Source organism: Lynx canadensis, chromosome C1 (genome assembly GCF_007474595.2).
Source record: "Lynx canadensis isolate LIC74 chromosome C1, mLynCan4.pri.v2, whole genome shotgun sequence".
NCBI classification, from domain to species: Eukaryota; Metazoa; Chordata; class Mammalia; order Carnivora; family Felidae; genus Lynx; species Lynx canadensis.
This window is the reverse complement of record NC_044310.1, coordinates 186,633,122-186,654,522: the sequence shown is the minus strand read 5'-3', so window position 1 is coordinate 186,654,522 and position 21,401 is coordinate 186,633,122. Positions and strand designations below refer to the sequence as shown.

The 21,401-nt window shown below is 36.3% G+C and overlaps 1 protein-coding gene across 3 annotated transcripts in view; it reads left to right on the top strand.

Annotated features, from left to right (window-relative positions):
- Positions 1-21,401, top strand: part of ORC2 (origin recognition complex subunit 2) — a 44,374-nt gene that overhangs the window by 14,772 nt on the left and 8,201 nt on the right. For all 3 annotated transcript variants that reach the window (XM_030327539.1, XM_030327538.1, XM_030327540.1), the window contains 10 exons: positions 2,856-2,948; positions 3,377-3,408; positions 6,249-6,309; positions 8,709-8,902; positions 9,911-10,009; positions 13,805-13,914; positions 16,178-16,310; positions 17,085-17,181; positions 20,325-20,471; positions 21,091-21,262. In XM_030327539.1, the coding sequence (XP_030183399.1) occupies positions 2,856-2,948; positions 3,377-3,408; positions 6,249-6,309; positions 8,709-8,902; positions 9,911-10,009; positions 13,805-13,914; positions 16,178-16,310; positions 17,085-17,181; positions 20,325-20,471; positions 21,091-21,262 (1,138 nt within the window). The remainder of the gene's footprint in view (positions 1-2,855; positions 2,949-3,376; positions 3,409-6,248; positions 6,310-8,708; positions 8,903-9,910; positions 10,010-13,804; positions 13,915-16,177; positions 16,311-17,084; positions 17,182-20,324; positions 20,472-21,090; positions 21,263-21,401) is intronic.

Below are 21,401 nucleotides of genomic sequence, written 5' to 3'. Positions count from 1 at the left end.
AGCTTTGAGGAAAGGAAATAACATATGAAAGTAGTTTGAAAATTAGATCCATAAGTATATGAAGGTCTGGGAACAGCAAGAAGTCAAGAGCAAGGGAACAATAATTATCCAGTAAAATGTCAAGTTGTATAATAGGGCTTATAATCTATAATTACAGAACACCGATATGTGCAGTCATCCTGGCCAGTAACCAGGTAAACATTCAAGATCAAGTGAAAAACTTAAGTGTTTACATTGATGAGGGATATATAAGAATTATAACATCTGTGTTACTGAATATTAAACATTATAATATTTAATCATTTGCAGTATTCGGCTTTTCTGAAAAGTATAATATGAAATTCATTATTAATTCTGAACCTAACATGGTACATACAATAATTTACATGAATTGATCTGTTTCTTAATGTTCATAATGCACATTAAGAAATTTAAGTTTTTCAGTCTGTAAAAATGACTGCATTCTTTATAGGATCTTTGAGAAACCAGAGAAGAAATGCTAAAGTAATTATTAGAGAAAGGATCAGATAGACACCAAGACTAACCTGAAACCCCAAAACAATGAAACAGGACAAAGAACATTGGAGAAAGAGAACTAATAGTGAAGAGAGGAGCCCCAGAGGAGTAATCAAGTAGAAATTCTTCAAGTAGATAATCCACATGCACATAATAACCATGATATATGTCATATTGTATGGGCTGCAAGAAACTTCAGTACTGTTATATTAGGCATTTCTGTCATCACAAATGAAAGAAATTCACAGTCACAAAAAGATGGCTTTCTGGATAATTTGAGACTGACGGTACTTTCCAAAATCTGTATTTAGTTTGGACTTGTGTTTAGTTGTGATTTTCTTTAAAGTGTATCTTTGGGCACCTGGGTGATTCAGTTGAGCATCCAACTCTTGATTTCGGCTCAGGTCATGATCCCAGGGTCATGGGATCAAGCCCTACACTGGGCTCTGAACTGAACGTGGAGCCTGCTTAAGATTCTCTCTTTCTCTCTCTGTCTCTCCTCTCTCTCCCCCCCACCTCCTGCCTCTCCCCTGCTTGTACGTTCCTAAAATTAAAAAAAAAAAAAAGTTTCTTTGACTTATTTATTGTTGTTAATTGTGTTTACATCTAATTGTATCAATGAAGTAGAAGGCCTTAGTATTTTTAAAATAATTATAACCTGCCAGAAAATCACATGTTATTATGTATAAATGATTCAATATAATTGGTCTAACCAAGATACAGGTCTAGAAACACACTAGGAGTTAGATTGGGAATCTTTGTAAAATACATATCTGTGATGAGTTAATAAATGCAAACAAAAGAGCAAAGGTAGAAATACCAAGTAGAGAGGACAGTAAGGAGTTCACCAGCTTGGAGAAAGATGACTTTAGGGAAATTGAAAATAGATTGGTTGATAGGATCAAATAATAGCCTAATGAGAAGCTATCATTAGGCAAAGAGGATTTTAAAATTTTGTTTTAAAATTTCCAATATGGGGGCACCTGGGTGGCTCAGTTGGTTAAGCCTCTGACTCTTGATTTCGGCTCAGGTCATGATGTCACAGTTCATGGGATCAAGCCCCACATCAGGCTCTGCGCTGACAGCATGGAGCCTGTTTGGATTCTCTGTCTCCCTCTCTCTCTGCCCCTCCCTCACTCATTCTCTCTCAAAATGAATTTTAAAAACCTTTTTAAAAAAATAAAAAAAATATATTGTACTGTAGTTACTTTCTCAGTAGTGTGAGAGGCATGTGGAATGGAGCCTAACTAAGGAATAGATTTACATTTCCCAACTTAACACACACTGGAACATTGTTCACTGAGAGAGAAAAAAGGTATATTTTTGAATATATATGCTACTCAAATTATATCCCTCTTTTTTAATAAAAAGTATAGTTGAATTCATGTAAATTAAAGTCACTTTACTGACTCAAGCTCTTTCTAACTTGTTTCACACAATTTATCCTCCAGACTTGAAATTGATCCAAAATATTACAGTCCCCACAAATGTACTACCTTTTTTAATATGTTTATTTATTTTGAGAGAGAGAGAGAGAGCAGGGGAGGGGCAGAGACAGAGGAAGAGAAGAGAATCCCAAGCAGGCTCTGTGCTGTCAGCACAGAGCCCAACATGGGGCTCAAACTCACAAATCATGAGATCATGACCTGAGCCGAAATCAAGAATCAGATGCTTACCCGACTGAGCCACCGATGCCTCAAGAAAGTATTTTTAAAGGTAAAGATTATATTTTTCATATAAAATGGCCTTTTATGTTTAGAAGCCAACTTTTTAATCTGATGCTCCATTACAGAAACAGCTATCCACTCAATGCTATATTTTATACATTATTCACATGTATTATAGTTTTAGACACAAAATATACCACATGTTATGGGAGATTTAAGAGTTTTTAAAGTACAGTTTTAAATATACACAGCTTCCACTTGATTTAAATCCCATTTTCTGGCCATTCTTTCTTACCCTCTGACAAAGATATGCCTCAAGTATATATGATAAAGAAATTGAAGGAGTGTAAAAGTATTGATGGAAAGGACAGGGAGAGAGAATGACAGTTTAGAAAGCAGTAAGGTCAAAGCCTTATTTATTTATTTATTTATTTATTTATTTATTTAGACAACCTATAGATATTTGAAAGAAGATTTAAGGTAAAAGAGGCAATACTCTTAATATAGATAGGTTTATTTATATTCCTGGTAGTAGTAGCAGGCAGGGTTCCCCCCCCCAAGAATTTATATAAGTGAAATAAAGCGATTTCCCCCCTTCATCTGCTTAATCTTAATCCACCCCTTAATCATCTGTTAAAGATTGCTTTCTACATTTCTTTTGTCTGTTTACAGCTTCAGAACTAGCAAAAACACCAAGAAAAAATGTTTCAGTTAATTTGAAGAATGATCCTGAAATTATGATAAACATTCCTCAATGTAGCAAGGGTAAGATTTTACCTTGGTTCTTCGATAGTTTTCATAGTTGCTTCAAGTTATATATTTTTTACTTGTCTAAGTGTGTTTGTATATATTTTCTTCTTTTCTGTTCTGAAAATTTATTCAACCAAATGCAGTTAATACCCCCAATTTGTGCCTTCACATACCCATATTTAGCTATCAGTAAAAGGGGGAAATATCTGCTGATTGAAGTTGATTCATAGGGCCAATTAGAAACACCCTTAAAATCCTATTATTTGCTTGAGTTACCCAAATGTTCATGGAAGATTTGCTTTGCCACATTCTATTTGAAATAAGGCTTTAGGGATTTGGAAGTCTTATAGTTTGTGGACAGTTGTGGGGCAGTTGAATGAAACTAGACTATGATGAAAAGTGAAGTATCATGGTAAGTAATGTCTTTTTGTTTTATTTTTTAGGACATTCTGCTTCAGACAAAGTTCAGGTGAAGGTAAGCAATTGACTGAAACAAGCAAAAACCTTAGTGTTTCAAAGACATGAAAAATATCCACTTCATCTCTTAAATTATATAGCACTTTATAATACACAGTATTTGCCAATTACACACCTTACATTAGATGAAGAATCTGAGGTTCAGAGAGGTGAAGTGACTGGTGTAAGTTCGTCTAACTGGGAAGGAGGAAAGCTGGAAAATGAAGCCAGGTCTTCTAGACCCAACTGTTGTGCTATTTCTATGTCAGAACTATCCCTATGTCAAGTTAGTGGAGCTGGCCTGGAAATATTACGGGTTTTGTTTTGTTCTGCTTTTATACATAATGTTCTCTTTTTTCTTGAGGGACTAATAGCAAGATCCATTAAATCCACCTTTCATAAGGTGGATTATTTATCCTTTCATAATTTACTTTTTTTCATAATTTACTTTTTTTTTTTTTTTTTTTTTTTTGAGACAGAGAGAGACAGAGCATGAGCAGGGGAGGGGCAGAGAGAGAGGGAGACACAGAGCCTGACATGGGGCTCGAACTCATGGACTGTGAGATCATGACCTGAGCTGAAATGGGACACTTAACCAACTGAGCCACCCAGAAGCCCCCATAATTTGCATTTGAAAACAAAGTTGGTTTTGGTAAACTCTTTCCAGGATAGCTGAAAAAAAATAACAATTTTTATCCTCTCTTGTGTTTGTGTGATTTTGTTTTTTCATTATGCCTTGTCAAGTGGCCTGCCTGGATATGAGCAAACCCAGATGGGCATGAATGAATCCAGGGCAGTGAGTATGTGAGTGTGGAGTGTGTCCAGGCCTGAGTGCCTATAAATTTAGACATGCCTGGACTTATGTATAGGCTAAGTTTGGGGAACCCCTTGTAAGAATGTGAGTGTAGACATTCAGGGCCATGGTTATGGCCTGTGACATGTGAATGTCTTGTTTAGGCAAGTCTAGATGTGAGATTAGACATGTCAGAGCCTCCTTTGTCTTTAACAATGCTTTTTTCCTGTATTATATCTTGTATACTGTATCACTATAAAAGAATAAAACCTATTCCCCTAATCCAGTCAAGAATTCAGAAATATTAGGGCGTCTGGGTGGCTCAGTCGGTTAAGCGTCCGACTTCGGCTCAGGCCATGGTCTCACAGTTTGAGTTCGAGCCCTGCATCGGGCTTTGTGCTGACAGCTCAGAGCCTGGAGCCTGCTTTGGATTCTGCATCTCCCCCTCTCTCTGCGCCTCCCACGCTCATGCTCTGTCTCTGTCTCTTGATAATAAGTAAACACTAAAAAAAAAATAAGAAAAAAAAAGAATTTAGATATATTAATGCATTCTTTTTCAAGGTATGGATCACAGCACATTAGTGGATCTTGTCACTTCCCTAAGAAACCATGACAAAACCTACCACAATGAGAGACAACCTCTGTAACAGATTTAATGCACTGTCTTAGAAGGGAGAGTTCAGGAGAGAGTATGTATAGGGCTTGAGGATCTGGGCTTAAAAGGTTTAAGGCATGACTATCAAGATGGGGAATTGATCTGTATTAGACAAAATTCATTACATGTATTTGAGGATTGGTGGATGCAGTAAGGAGAGGGTCTTGAACTGCATCTTGATGAATGAACTATTATGTGATAAGCTGTTTGCCCTGTTGAGTAATCTATTATCTTGATTGGAGAACAGGTTACCCAAATTGTCTAGGTAAATCAGTTTGCAGAAATTTCTATAGCAAACACTGAAGTAAGTTATAGCCTTACCTTTTTGAGCAAGAATTTTCTGAAACGGTTATTTTGACATTGGTGTTCTCAGACCTGATAATTAAGCTATATGGAGGCAGGCTGTCTCAACTCACGGTCTTGAGATGAGCTTAGTAGGACATGACCTACAGTTTAAAAAGTAAGAGACTGTAAAATTGAAAATTTCTATTTTGTAAGTATTACTTCATTATAATTTATTTCAGTTATATAACTGTGCACATGTGTACTGGATCAAGATGGCAAAATGTAAAAACATTTTTTAAGGATCTGGATCAAAAAAGTTTATGTTATATACTCATTGGGCTCAGTTCATTTATTATAATACTGTTCTTAGTATTCCCAAACCAGAATTCATTAACATTTGAAACTAGCACCAAGAACCTATCACAAGACAACAGACTTAAGTTTTTTGTCCCAATTTCATATTGCCAAAATAACACAGGGTACTTTATCTTTTTATCAGTATTGTTAAAAATTAACTTATATACAACAGTGGGCATTTTAATGTGCTAGCAGTTTACTGGTATTTAAGTATTATATTCTGTGAGGAAAAGAAAAATAGACTTTATACTTCTGTAAAGAATTTAAAATTTTTCAAATAATGACATAAAATGTATAGATCTCTGTTTCTCTCCTCCTCAAAGAAGGTAATACTTTACCACCAGTAAATTGCTAACACATTAAAAGGTCCATATGCATAGGTGTGCCTATTTTCTTGCTTACTCATTATCACTGGATATTATCCACTTTAAAAAAAAATATTTTCATCTGATGGGTGAAAATGGTTCAAAAGGCTCATATACATTTTTTCTTTACATACTTTATAGATGTCTGGCATTCAACTTGTAGAATTACTTTAAAGAATCCTTTGGAATTTGTTGTATTGTTTTGTTGCTGTACCGTTTTTTCCTGACAGATTAATTTGTCATTGTTTTCTACTTCTAGGAACTAGGCTCATCTAATTCAAAGGGAGTCTAATGAAAAGAAAATATTTTTCTTCTTTTCTAGCCTCTTCCAGTCATCCGTCATTAATTTCTATGTCATCATTATTATTTGATAATTGAAACTATGTTGCTTTATTTTTAAACAGAACAACGATAAAAGCGAATTTCTATCAACAGCACCTAGTGGTATAAGGAAAAGATTAATAGGTATGTATTTCTTTTTAAACAAGAGTTTTTTGGGGCAACTGGCTAGCTCAGTCAGTTAAACATCCAGCTCTTGATTTTGGCTCAGGTCATGATCTCACGGTTTGTGAGTTCAAGCCCCGTATTGGTCTCTGCACTAAAGTTAAATATTTCAAAATCTCAAATCTGAGCTATTAGTGCAGAACCTGCTTGTGATTCTCATTTTCTCTCTCCCTCTCTCTCTGTCTCTCTCTCTCCCCCTCTTTCTCTCTCCTCCCCTCCCCCACTTGCTTGTGTGGACACAGTCTCTCAAATAAACTTAAAAAAACAAAACAAAACTGAGTTTTTATAAAAAGAAGCACCTAAACGAGGAGCAGTAATAGTTAAGTATATAGGTTCTAGTCTTAGACTGCTTGCTTTTTATCTTCAGTCTGCCACTTAGAGACCTCTCTATGCTTGTTTTTTTCATTTGCAAAACAAGGACAATAATGGTACCAGCCCCGTAGTTCTGAGAGTAATGGGAATAAAAGATGTCAAAAATACTTAGTATAGTGCTTGACTTTAATATGTGCTTAACAGGTGTTAGCTTTACTGTCTTTTTTTTTTTTTTTTTTTAAGTAAGCTCTGCACCCAACATGGGACTTGAACACCCCAAGATCAAGAGTCGCATGCTCTACTAACTGAGCCAGCCAGGCACCCTCCTATTAGTATCTGTTATTGTCACTACTTAACTTCTTTTCATGAAAAGATATGTTCATTTCTTCAAGTAAACTGTAGATTCCTTCAGGCCAAGAACTCTCTCTTATATTTTTAACTCCAACACTTAATACTTATGTCTTTTACATTATAGTCAATAGATATTAAGGTTAGTTAAAATGTCTCTCCAATAAAATAACACACCTTTTAGGGTTTTTTTGAGACAGTTTTGTAAGTGGTTTTATTGATTTGCTTAGAAATTTTATAATGAAACCAGTTTAAATATTCATAGTTGTACTGAATGCTATACAAAGCCAAGTAAACAGACATAGTCCTGCCTTCTAGGAAATTAAAAGTTATTTTAAGGGTGCTTAGGTGGCTCAGTCAGTTAAGCGTCCAACTCTTGATTTCAGTTCAGGTCATGATCTCACAGTTCGTGGGATTGAGCCCTTCATTGGGCTCTGTGCAGACAGTGGAGAGCTTGCTGGGAATTCTCTCTCCCTCCCTCCCTCCCTCCCTCCCTCCCTCCCTCCCTCCCTCCCTTTCTCTCTCTCTCTCTCTCTCTCTCTCTCTCTCTCTCAGAATAAATAAACTTAAGGAAAAGCAAAATTATTGTATCAACTCTGGGATGGAATGTGCCTATGTATTGATAGTTTTTATTTTTTTTTTTTATTTTTATTTTTTTTTAATTTTTTTTTTTCAACGTTTATTTATTTTTGGGACAGAGAGAGACAGAGCATGAACGGGGGAGGGGCAGAGAGAGAGGGAGACACAGAATCGGAAACAGGCTCCAGGCTCCGAGCCATCAGCCCAGAGCCTGACGCGGGGCTCGAACTCACGGACTGCAAGATCGTGACCTGGCTGAAGTCGGACGCTTAACCGACTGTGCCACCCAGGCGCCCCTGTATTGATAGTTTTTATAGTAGCTACCATTTATTGAGTCAGGATGGCGTTTCCAGTATAGGCAGCAACAGAAAATTCTACGATAATGGCTTAAGCCATAGACATTTAATTATCTCACATCATGAGAAGCCTAGGGATACACAGTTCCATGGTTGAGTTAACTCAACAGTGTCGTAAAAGACCCAGGTTCTGCCTGTCTTCTTGCTTTGCTACCAGCATTTTTCACCTTTTGGTTTGAATGCTTCATATTGCAAAATGGCTTCTATAGCTTTAAGCTATTGGTATAAATAAATGGCTTCCATAAGTGAGGGAAATCTTTCCCAGAAGCTTCTAGCAAATTTTCCCTCAAGTTTCATTGGTCAGAGGGTTACGTAGCCAATCCTAGATGCAAAAGAGGCGGGAAAACAAGTATCTGGCAAAGGAAAAGATAATTACCGTGATTATTTATCCCTTAGGGTGAGACACATTGCCACATATTACAAAACTGTTCTGTTAGCAAGGAAGAAGGAAAGAGAATGATACTAGGTATGATTGGCATTTTCTGCCACAGTTCCTGGGTGTCAGGCATTGTTAGTTGCTTTATATACATTTCAATGTAGTCTTCACAGTGGTTCATTAAATTAGGCACTTTGAGCCTCATTTGATAAATGAGGGAACTAGTGCTCAGAAAACTTTATATAACTAGCTCTGGTGAAATCGTCAGCAAATCAGGACAAAACCAGAAGTGAAATTCTCTTATTTCAAAGTCCATGCCCTTTCCGTTACCCTTCAATGCCTCTCTTGTCAGACTGTCAAATTTTCCCAATTGCTTTTTTGCCCCACAGTTCCAAGGTCTCATTCTGACAGTGAAAGTGAATATTCTGCTTCCAACTCAGAAGATGATGAAGGAGTTGCACAAGAATATGAAGAGGACACTAATGAAGTCATATTGAGCCAAAAGATTCCATCTCAGAATAGAGTAGTTTCAGCTCCTGTTTGTAAAGGAACACCTTCTAAGAAAATGAAAAGAGATAAAACAGTAAGTGGAGACTTTAATCTTAAAGAAAAATTGTGCAGTATCTTAAAGATAAGCTACCCTAAGAAAAGAGATCCAAATGGGGGATTAATATATTTTTTTCCTTTACTTTTCTATATTTTCTCAGTCTTTCACATAAGTGCCCGTATATATTTGTGTCTATTTCTGACCTTTCTGTTCTGGCCTGTCTGCATCCATATTCATGTATCAATGCCATGTGCTAAAGCTGACATCTCAATTCAGTTGTATAAAAAATGAGCTTTTAAATAAATTTTGATTGGATAACTGGAAGCAAGACTTCTCAGTGTATACCTTTTTATATAGTTTTGTTTTTGTAACATTGTTGATATGGTCAAGTCAGTTTAAGTAGTAAGTGAAGTGGCTGTGGGTCCATGTTGAGTTGTTTGGAAGAACATAGTAAGCACCATGACCTGAGGAAAGGCTAATTATCTGGTGTTTGGTGTAAAGAATCAGAGCAATGTAGGAAGCCTACTGCTTGAAAGGTTTTCCATCCCTTCTTACCACCGTGGAGGTTAGTCTAGCCCCAAGTTCGTGGAAGAAGTAGTAAGCCATTTTACTGGAATGGTAGGCAGCTCTTTTTTTTTTTTTACTCTGCTGTTGAGTTCTTCCTCATTTTCAGTTCCTTAGCTGTACTAATATTAACAGATTTGCTAGGACTGTGTGAGGCAAAATGAAGGTCCTGATCGTTAGCCACCTCCCCCCCCCCCTTTTTAAGTCTAAATAGAAATTTTATGTTGGAACTTAGGAATCATTTTTGTGAAGACTACTTCAATGTAGTCATTTCTTTTAACTTTTATGATCCTAAGAGTTACTCAGTTTTACTACTAGAATTAAATAGAATTAAGTTTGCTTGGTCCTTAATCTGTATTATCGCTGCAAAAAGAAAATGCTGCCAAATATTTCACATATCTTATTCTGATATTACTGTCTAGTTTTGATATAAAATAAATATCTGAAACTAAGAATTGATTTTGCTCTATCCACTTTCAGAGTGATTTAGTAGAAGAATATTTTGAAGCTCATAGCAGTTCAAAAGTTTTAACCTCTGACAGAACACTACAGAAACTAAAGCGAGCTAAACTGGATCAGGTATGTTGCAAGAAAAGTTACTTCTACATTTTTTTTTTTTTTTATTGTGAGCTAAAAAATATACTGCATAAGCAGCAAATGTGAAGAGTGAGCTTACACAAGCAGAATTATTATCCTGATAAAATGAAACACAAATTAATGTAACATAACTATTATATGTTTCATTATATGTAAATGGTTCAATAGATTTGAATTCTGTTTGATATACTATAATTACATTTTTTTCTCTACTTTATCATTTCTTCAGGATTTATGATAATCATCAGGGCCATAGTTTTTTTGTTATCCATTAGCATTAATCTCTGTTATTCTTTAACTCATATTCATTGAACTTCACACTGGTCACAAAATATTAGTTACAGACCTTTAGTTACAAAGAACAGAGGGAAGCTGCTTCTTGATATTACAGAAAACCTGTTCGGTACAGTAAGATAAAGTTACTATATACTATGGTTCTGGTATCTCATTTAATAAAAAAATACCAGTTTTTGAGGTATTTTGACTGAGGGTTTTGACTGGTATGTCCCTAACAGAGAAGACAGAACCCATCTGAGAAATGGGTAGATTTCTTTGAGTAGAAAGTGGGGTTGATAATCTGAATCAAGAAGAGATGATTGTCATTGGCTCAAAGAATATTGAGACTTTTGGGGCGCCTGGGTGGCTCAGTCGGTTGGGCATCTGACTTAAGCTCAGATCATGATCTCACGGTCTGTGAGTTCGAGCCCCGTGTGGGGCTCTGTGCTGACAGCTCAGAGCCTGGAGCCTGCTTCAGATTCTGTGTCTCTCTCTGTCTCTGCCCCTCCCCTGCTCATGCTGTGTCTCTCTCTGTCTCAAAAATAAATAAAAACATTTTAAAAAATAATAAAAAATGCTATCTTAAAAAAAAAAGAATATTGAGACTTTTTGCAGTTTTCGAAGGTATACAGGGCTTTTCACAAGAGTTTTCAAGATACGGAAAAGAGGAGAATATAGAGTAAGCTGCCATGAGCTGGAAGACATGATGCTATGTGGTTGTTTTTGTCTTTGTCACCTGGTGTATTGGTATTGAGACTCAGATCAGAGACTGATGAAAACATATCAAGAAGCCAAGTTGTTCTAGGGAGGAGATGCACTAACATCTACTTAGTGCATAGATTTCTGTATAAGCAACATGGGAGGATAAATGGGTCTAGAGTCAGAACAGGACTTCATAGGACTGAGAGGCAGAAAGACCTCTATTAAACACCTGTTACCAATAATGAGGGAGGGGAAGGTCTTTCAGTGATTGTGGACATAGCTAACCAATATAGTCTCAGTAGCATGTATCATTCAGCATTTATGTTTTCTTTCTCATGTCTGTGGGTCAGGTGGGGGTTGGCCGATCAAGGATTTGCTCCATATGTCTCTCTTCCTCATTGGACCAGCAGGCTAGCTGTGGCATGTTCTTCTCATGACGATGCCAGAGATGTAAGAAGTGGAAAAACACAAGACCTCTTATAGCCTAGGCTCAAAACTGACCCAGTGTCACTTCTGCCTTGTCCTAGTGGTCACAGCAAATCATGTGGCTGCAAAAAAAGTCAAAGAGCAGGGAACTAGGCTCCACCTCTTTAGTGGGAGGCAAAGTCACATGGCAGAGGGTGTGGATATAGGGAAATGGGGAAGTATTGGCGCCAATAGCGTGATTCTCCACAGACACTAAAGTTTGAAATTAAAGTTTATAGATAACTTTCCGGAGTTCACATTCAAGTGTGAGTATGCTCTGATAATTTGCTATAATTGACCTCTGGAAATGATACTAGTGCTTCATCTGCTTTTTCAGAGCTCTAAACTTCAGAAGGAATGAGAGAAAATTTTTAAAACTACCCACTTACCAGTTACTTAGAACTTGTCCTGTTTCTCTTTAAGTGTGTGGATAAGTAAGACCTAAATAGACCCGAGTGCCTGGGATGTTAACTGCAATTCTAGCCTTTAGTATTAAAAGGATATTTTAGGGACACTTGGATGACTCAGTCAGTTGAGCATCTGACTTTGGCTCAGGTTGTGATCTCACAGCTTGAGAGTTCGAGCCCTGCGTGGGCTCTCTGTGCTGACAGCTCTGAGCCTGGAGCCTGCTTTGGATTCTGTGTCTCCTTCTCTCTCTGCCCCTCCCACCCTCCCTCTCTCAAAAAAAAAAAAAAAAAAAAAAAGACATTTTTAAATGTCTGGTTTAAAAATAAATAAATAAAAGAATATTTTACCTAAAGGGTAGAATCACGGAAACACGGTAGTGCCAGGGTAAAATGCATATACAGGTTTTTGCTAGGGTTTTCATTCTAAAAAGTGAGCTGTATTTGATTCACCAGCATGAATTTCCAAGTTTTGGGCACAGGGCAGTGTACCTTCCTCAGCTGATTTACATTATTGTTTAACTCCCTCTCTCTCTGCCCCTCCCCCGTTCATGCTCTGTCTCTCTCTGTCCCAAAAATAAATAAACGTTGAAAAAAAAAAAAATTTAAGAAAAAAGGGGTGCCTGGGTGGCGCAGTCGGTTAAGCGTCCGACTTCAGCCAGGTCACGATCTCGCGGTCCGTGAGTTCGAGCCCCGCGTCAGGCTCTGGGCTGATGGCTCAGAGCCTGGAGCCTGTTTCCGAATCTGTGTCTCCCTCTCTCTCTGCCCCTCCCCCGTTCATGCTCTGTCTCTCTCTGTCCCAAAAATAAATAAACGTTGAAAAAAAAAAAAAAAATTTAAAAAACTTTGCCATACTGGGGCACCTGGCTGGCTCAGTGGAGCATGTGACTCTTGATCTCGGAATTGTGACTCTGAGCCCCACGTTGGGTGTGGAGCTTACTTAAAAGTAAAATCTTGGGGCGCCTGGGTGGCTCAGTCGGTTAAGCGTCCGACTTCGGCTCAGGTCATGATCTCGCGGTCCGTGAGTTCGAGCCCCACGTCAGGCTCTGTGCTGACAGCTCAGAGCCTGGAGCCTGCTTCGGATTCTGTGTCTCCCTCTCTCTCTGCCCCTCCCCCATTCATGCTCTGTCTCTCTCTGTCTCAAAAATAAACAAACATTAAAAAAAATTTTTTTTTAAATAATAAATAAAATCTTTTTTTTTTTTTAAGTTTTTATTTATTTTTGAGACAGAGAGAGACAGAGCATGAATGGGGGAGGGGCAGAGAGAGAGGGAGACACAGAATCCGAAGCAGGCTCCAGGCTCTGAGCTGTCAGCACAGAGCCTGACGTGGGGCTCGAACTCACGGACCGCGAGATCATGACCTGAGCCGAAGTCGGACGCTTAACCGACTGAGCCACCCAGGCGCCCCAAAAATAAAATCTTAAAAAAAAAAACTTTGCCATACTTACCAAAGATGGATTTGTTAGAAGTAGCTTTGATACTTAGAGGAGCAGTGATACAAGTTTATTTTATTAGTGATAATGGTGAATTATAAAGAAATTTTAATGTTTTCTGAGAATTCATATTGTTACCTTAAGCTTTCACATTTCTTCAAATTCATAGGTTTTAAAAAGTCTGTCTGGATTTGTTGTCAAAGCTGGGAGGCAGGTTTAATCATCTTATGGTAATGATCTTTTTAGAAATTAAAGCCTTATATTTGGAATTTATAATCATAGATATGGTTCTAGACAAAAAGTTTTAAGAAAACAAATACTTAAACCGTAAATAGTATGTGTATTCAGTTGATGCACTCATTACCAAGCCTGGTTAAAGTAATATTTCCACTAATGGCCTCTTCTAATGTCTACCTCTAAGGAAATATTTTTAGTTTCTGTTGATTTTGATGTATGTGGTTTGAAAGTGATTTTCTTCCCTCTTTTTTTTTAAAGCAAACTTTGCGTAACTTACTGAGCAAGGTTTCTCCTTCCTTTTCTGCTGAACTTAAACAACTAAATCAACAGTATGAACAATTATTTCATAAATGGATGTTGCAGTTACGGTAAGTACTATTATTTACATGTCTGTGTGTTAAAATCAAAGCAATCTAACATTTAATTTTCTTTTTGCAATCAACTTGATATATTTTTACATATAAAATTATGAAAAAAATAGGTGTTTTCCTAATTTGATGACTCAGATGTAGAAATGTCATATTGTATGACTCATCTCAGAAAATCTAGTTTTCAAGAAATGTGTCTAAGTTTATCATATATGAAAGCCATTGGTAAAATAGCCTTTATTAGAATTGTTATTACTTGTAAAAATATTGAAAAATCTAATCTGTCAAGACTGATAAGATATATCAATTAGATTTTTTTCTTTGTTTTTAAGAGAGAGCGCACGGGAGGGTTAGAGAGAGAAAGAGAGAATCTTAAGCAGGCTCCACGTTCCATGTGGAGCCCCCATGTGGGACTCAGTCCCATATCCCTGGGATCATGACCTGAACTGAAATCAAGATTCGGACACTTAACCACCTGAGCCACGCAGGTGCCCCTCAGTTAGATTTTAATCCAGTTTTCCACAGCAAAGTTTCTAAAAAGAATATATATATATTTTAATCTTATTCTATATTCATGTGCTATAGATCTTCAGGTTTTTATCTGTCCTATAAATACCATTTTACCATTTTAAAATTATTTCCTTGAATATTTTTTGAATTTTACCATTTTTCAGATACCTCAGGTTAAATTTCAAATTCCCATTAAAACAATTAGAACAATGATTAAAATGAAAACTTTTTTTTTTACTATAATTACTTTTACACTTTTATTAAAAAGGATCTTAGTATAAGGAAGTGCTTAAAATGTATGGTATTGTACATGTATACTCACAGTTACATAGTCATAGGGATAAATAAGAAGTCAGGTCCACCAAGCAGTAAAACTAGAAATTGACACAATTTTCCTCAATTGATCCTGGCTTTCTTTTGCCAGTAATACATCAAAGGGTTATGCCTATCTTCATTGCTAGGACCTCAGCTTCTCCTAATAACTTTTTATAGATCTGTTCATTATAAATTTGTAAAGTAGCTCTTCACTCTGATCCCATCCCGCAGCATCCACCAGTTCCTCCTTCCAGTATGTCAACTCTGATAACTTGTTTGACTTTGCTTCCCAGCCTGTACCTCATTCAGCTACTTAACAGAATTGTCGACTCTCTGAATTCCCTTACTTTTTTTTCTGGTGCTGCTACCTTGCACCATCTATCTCTACTTTGGGGGTTATTGCTTTTCTTCTATCCTAGGCTCCCCTGCATTGCTACAGAGCATCACATAAATACTGTTTCTGATAGACTTCTATAAACAATCATGGAGTTGAGTTTTAGCTTGACCCCTAGGTGCTTGATGTTCTAATCTTCTCATTCACTCTCTGGGCTTTGGTTGCTTTTTGCATGTGAATAACTCCCATGATTTCTCCAGGCCAGCCCAGATCTCACTCCTCAGCAGCATATACAGGTACATCAGTGTATATTGGAGGGTTTCCATGTTGATGTCCTGTAAATAATTCAATATATATAAAATTTAACTCCTCTTAAACCCCTCATTGCCACCTGCCCCTGCAGCCTGGCACAGTGAAAGTCACTTCATCCACATAGTTGCCTAGGCCAAAAAAAAAAAACAAGTTATTTTGAAATATTCCCTTTCTCTCACCTTCTACATCTAATCACTCTCCAAATCCTATTGATTTGACATGTAAAGCTCTTGATAACTTCTGTTTTTCTCCATAACACCTAATTCAAGCTCATCATCTTTGGCAGTTTTCCCCTTCTTCTGTGAATTCGCCCTATTCAGCCAGGGTGAAAATATCATGCTACTTTCCTACTTAAAACCTTTCAGTTAACACCTGACTAGTTACTGTTAAATGGTCATTGTCCTTTAAATAAAATCTTATGTCTTAGTTGACTTAACAAGACCTTTGTGATTTGGCCTCTGCTTACTTTTCCTATTTAATCTATTAAAACTCAGCTTCAGCCTGTACAACTGTTTAGTGCCTTGTGCCTCCTGTTGTTCTCCCTTGCCTCCAGCCATCCATCACCTGAAAGGTAATAAGAGCTGGAGAGAAAGTTACTGATGCCGGACCTGTAAGTTTGGTGTACAGATAATAATAAAATTGCGCTTTTACCTTGTATAAGTTGAGAATCAATGTAGTTCTTTAGTCATCCTAGTTCTTTCTGTATTTTTTATAAACTTAAACTAGTTAATTCTAAAAAATTAAGTAAGAGGTACTGAACTTTAATTTCATGAATGCTATCTTTCCTAACAGCCTGGGGTTCAACATTGTGCTTTTTGGTTTGGGTTCTAAAAGAGATTTACTAGAAAGGTTTCGAACCACTGTGCTGCAAGATTCCATTCATGTTGTCATCAATGGCTTCTTTCCTGGAATAAGTGTGAAATCAGTAAGTTTCAAAAATGTTAAAAGGAGCAACATTATATCTCCTGCCATTTGATACCCATACCATTTACATTCTGGAACATTCAAATTTTTTTAGCCTTGACACTAGTAGGATTGCATAATGCTTAAGATGTGTTGGGACTCAGGGTTCTAGCTTTGAAACCTCATCTCTGAATTTCCTACTTTGTAACTGATAAATATAGTAAATCTTAGAGAAATGTTGGTTTTGTTTACCAAATACCAACAACAGTACTTTTGTGAAGGACAGGATTATGGAAGACTTTGATATTATTATTGCTTTTATGTCACTTTGGTACTCTAATAAGTAATAGTTTGTAGTTTTATAATGTATCATAGGTCAGTTTTAGTGCAAATGCTTGTGTCCTTTCATCATTTGAAAACAAAAACCTTTTGGTTCTAGATATTAATAATGCAGTATTCCTTTTGAAAAGTGTCTTTAATGTGTGTATCCCATTTCCTTTGATAAATATATAGTTTTCGAATGTTTCCCGTTTTGTTGGAGGGGGGTTATTTTTGCTACCCTCTTATCTTTATGTCTTTGGTATTTTTCCATGTTTCATTTTTGCCATAACTTAATGCCAAAAATGAATTTGATATACTTAAGTACCAGAAGGATTTTTTAAGTGGTTTTTTTAGACTTGATAGGAAATCTAAATTCATTTTTAACTTATAAGAAAAGATTGATTTGCTAGTTGTATTTATCCTATATGATAGAATAAGTAGTAATTGATGTACCTCTTGCACTTTTATGATATAGATCCTGAATTCTATAACAGAAGAAGTCCTCGATCATATGGGTACTTTCCGCAGTGTACTGGATCAGCTAGACTGGATAGTAAACAAATTTAAAGAAGGTAACATGAAGTAGATGCTCTAGTTTTAGGGTAAAGCTAAGCATACACTTATACTTATTCACGTACAGATAGGAGGTCCCCAATTTAAAATGGATTGACTTACCACTTTTGATGTTATGATGGTGCAAAACCAATACACATTCAGTAGAAAACCATACTTGAAATTTTGCATTTTTAATCTTTTCCTGGGCTAGGGGTATGTGGTGCTGCACTCCCTTGTGATGCTGGGCAGTGGCAGCAAGCCACAGCTCCCCGTCAGCCACATGACCATGAAAGTAAATAACTGATATAACCATTCTGTACCCGTACAACCATTGTTTTTCACTTTCGGTACAGTATTCAATAAATTACATAGGATATTCAACACTTTATTATAAAATAGACTTTGTTTTAGATGATTTTACCCAACTGTAGGCTGTTCTGAGCACATCAACAAGAATGAAATCTTACCATTTGCATTGACATGGATGAAGCCAGCTAAGCAAAATATTTTGCTAAGCAAAATAAGTCAATCAGAGAAAGACAAATACCATACGATTTCCTTCCTATGTGGAATTTAAGAAACAAAACAGATGAACATATGGGAAGGTGGTGGGGGGAAGAGAAGAGAGGAAAACAAACCACAAGAGACTCTTAACAACAGAGAACAAACTGAGGGTTGATGGAGGGAGGTGGGTGGGGAACAGTCTAGATGGGTGATGGGTATTAAGGAGGGCACTTGTGATGAGCACTAGGTGTTGTATGTAAGTGATGATGAATCACTGAATTCTCCTGAAACCAACACTGTACTGTATGTTAACTAAAATTTAAATTAAAAAAACTAAAAAGGTGGGCTAGGCTAAGCTATGATGTTCAGTTGAGTGTATTAAAAGTATTTTTGACTTCAATTTAGAATGGGTTTATCGGGATGTATGCCCATCTGAGACTGAGGAAGCTCTGTATTATTCTGTACAGGGGATTATTTCAATAACAACACTTCTCTCAATGATGATTTAGATTTCTCAGAAGTAATTTGCCCTTTCTTTTTCCATCAACTTTTTTGTGAACTTCACTTACCTAACAGGAAAGAATTACCCCAAACACCTTGAATTTGTATAACCAAAAGCCTATTATTTCAGAATAGTTTTCAGGTTTTACTTGGCCTGTTGAAGTGCCCCCAGTTGATACGTGCATCTTTGGTGTTTTTATATTGTTTAATATTTTTATAAAACACTTTTCTTCTTTATTCTCAGTAAATATTACTGCATTTGAATAATTTCATATACTAAAATCTGCAGAATGGAAAAAAAGCATTTTTTTTTTTTAAATAGGCTACATGCCCAACACAGAGCTCAGTGTGGGGCTTGTACTCACAACAGTGAAACCAAGACCTGAGCTGAGATCAAGAGCCGGACACTTAACTGACTGAGCTACCAATGCACCCCTAAAAGCATTTTTTTGTTATTCTTTTGGTGTGAGTGTTTTGGCTATGTGAGCATTTCAGAAAACTAAAAACAAAATTATTTAGGGTCCAACAATTGTCACTTAGTTACTACTTAATAAAAAGGAGTAACTTAAAAAAAAATAAAAGGAGTAACTTACTCTGATAGAGAATTTTGGTATTGTTATAAATTGTTTAAAATAGGTGCCTGAGTCATTTTTCATGTATATATTCATTTATGTAATGCATATTTGGTTATTTATATAAAATATATTTGGGGGCGCCTGGGTGGCTCAGTCGGTTAAGCATCCGACTTCAGCTCAGGTCACGATCTCGCAGTCCGCGAGTTCGAGCCCCGCGTCGGGCTCTGGACTGATGGCTCAGAGCCTGGAGCCTGCTTCCGATTCTGTGACTCCCTCTCTCTCTGCTCCTCCCCCGTTCATGCTCTGTCTCTCTGTCTCAAAAATAAATTAAAAAATAAATAAAATAAAATAAAATAAAATAAAATAAAATAAAATAAATTTGTAATTATATAAACTATAATTAAATAAAAGTTTTCACATATGGGTATATAATTTGAATATATGTAACTAATTACATAGTTCATAAATATAGTGTAATGCATATGATGTAAACATATAATTTTATATAATTATAAAATAGAATTATATGTCTATATAGAATTTAAACACTATTGATTATGGTGGCTTCTAGAATTTAAGGAACCTTGGACTTTCAAAATGTTCTCAGAATCTTTGTTGCTATAGTCTCTCTTGTCCCTGTAGCCCCAGTGGGAGAGAAATTTACTTACTCTAGTAGGCTTATTGTCCATTATAAATGCTAAATGTCTCATTTCTTACCAACTCCTGAGAGACTTACCAGTGGCTTTTAAACATATATAGGACTTCTTCCATCATAAGAAAAGGTTTACCTGATTCTGCTGCCCTTCCACACTGTTTTATTTTCTTGTTTCAGTGATTTCAGAGTTTTTGAAGACATGTCATGCCTTTTTACCTATTTCCTCAGTTTCTTGCTTCTGTGCTACATGAAATATATGCTTGATTACCTGTGTAATTTTCTTACTAAACACAGTTGACCTTGGCTCATCCTTTATCTTGATCTCTGCAGTAATTAATGGTGTTGACAGCTCCATCCTCCAAATTCTTCCTTCATTAACCTTTATGATACTATTTACTTCTCTGACTTTCCTGATGCCTTGAGCAATATCCTAAATTTCACTCCCTCCCCTTTTTTTGTCTTCTTTGGCTTTTATGATAATCAGGGTTTTCTATCTTGCCTCTTAATGCCTGGTAAGAACTGTGTGTGTGTGTGTGCGTGTGTGTGTGCGCGCGCGTGCGCCAGCTCTACTTCTACCTTGCAATGCAACATGCACAGATTTACCTCCAACCCAATATGCATCTTGCACTATTTCCTGTACCTGATTAAAACTGCTTTCTTTATGATGTGATTTGAGCACTAACCATTCCAGTTAAGTGTCTAACCACCCAGTCCCCACTGATTTTCAACCAATTTCCTTAAAACTTTAATAATATGTTGCCTATTTTTGAGAGACTGCTGTCTTCTCAAATATATTACATACTGCTATGCAGTAGTTACCCTTGTCCTATACTACTTTGATACTTTTTAATTTACAGGCATTTTGTGTTGTAAGGACTTTACAAATACTCCTTGTAAATAATAATTGAGTTGTCTTTCCTTTTAGATTCTTCTTTAGAACTCTTCCTTCTCATCCACAATTTGGATAGCCAAATGTTGAGAGGAGACAAAAGCCAGCAAATTATTGGACAGTTGTCATCTTTACGTAATATATACCTTATAGCATCTATTGATCACCTCAATGCTCCTCTCAGTAAGTTTTCCCTTCTCTTTCTTGAGATACCAGTCTTAAAAAATTTTTTACTATTGTAAATCAACATTTTTATTGTTTTTTCAGTACACTTTTTTTGTCGCATGCTTAAAGACATGGGTTGTTAAAAATAAAAGTGTCCTCAATCTGATTTAGAGCATAATTCTTGGAAATAAAATTCAGATTCTAAAGGGGGTATTCATTTCATGAAGGAGGAGAGGCCCAACTATTATATTGGTCTTTTTCTACTCTTTGTAAGTATTGCAACATTGATTTTATGCATTTAATTCAGAGACTTTGTGATGATCCTATAGAAAAAAAAAATGTTTAAAACACAAAAAGAACAGTGTTATTAAATTTTTTCAAAAGAATGCCTTGGTGTAGCACTAATATATTTTACTTGTATTCAGCATACAAATAAAGATTCAGATATAGATGTTGACTGACAATGAAATTAGATTATGAGGTACTGATTTGGATGGAAAAATGGCAAAAATGAAAATTTTTAGGATTCATTTATTTCAATGCTTTCTCATTCTTTCCACTTCCTAGAGTGGAATCTAGTAACATGACAGTATGACAATAATTAATAACTCTTGTTTTCTTTAATCATATGCCGTAGTGTGGGATCATGCAAAGCAGAGTCTTTATAACTGGCTCTGGTATGAAACTACTACATATAGTCCTTATACTGAAGAAACTTCCTATGAGAATTCTCTTCTGGTTAAACAATCTGGATCATTACCACTGAGTTCTCTAACTCATGTCTTACGAAGCCTTACCCCTAATGCAAGGTAAGAATTAAAACTACAGTTTCTTTTTAAAAACTCCATACATTTTAAGACATGCAGTAGTAGGTTTTAATGGTAATAATAAAGTCTCTACTTAGTTTGAAGGATTAAGAGAAATAGTAAAAACTAGTTGGCAGTACTG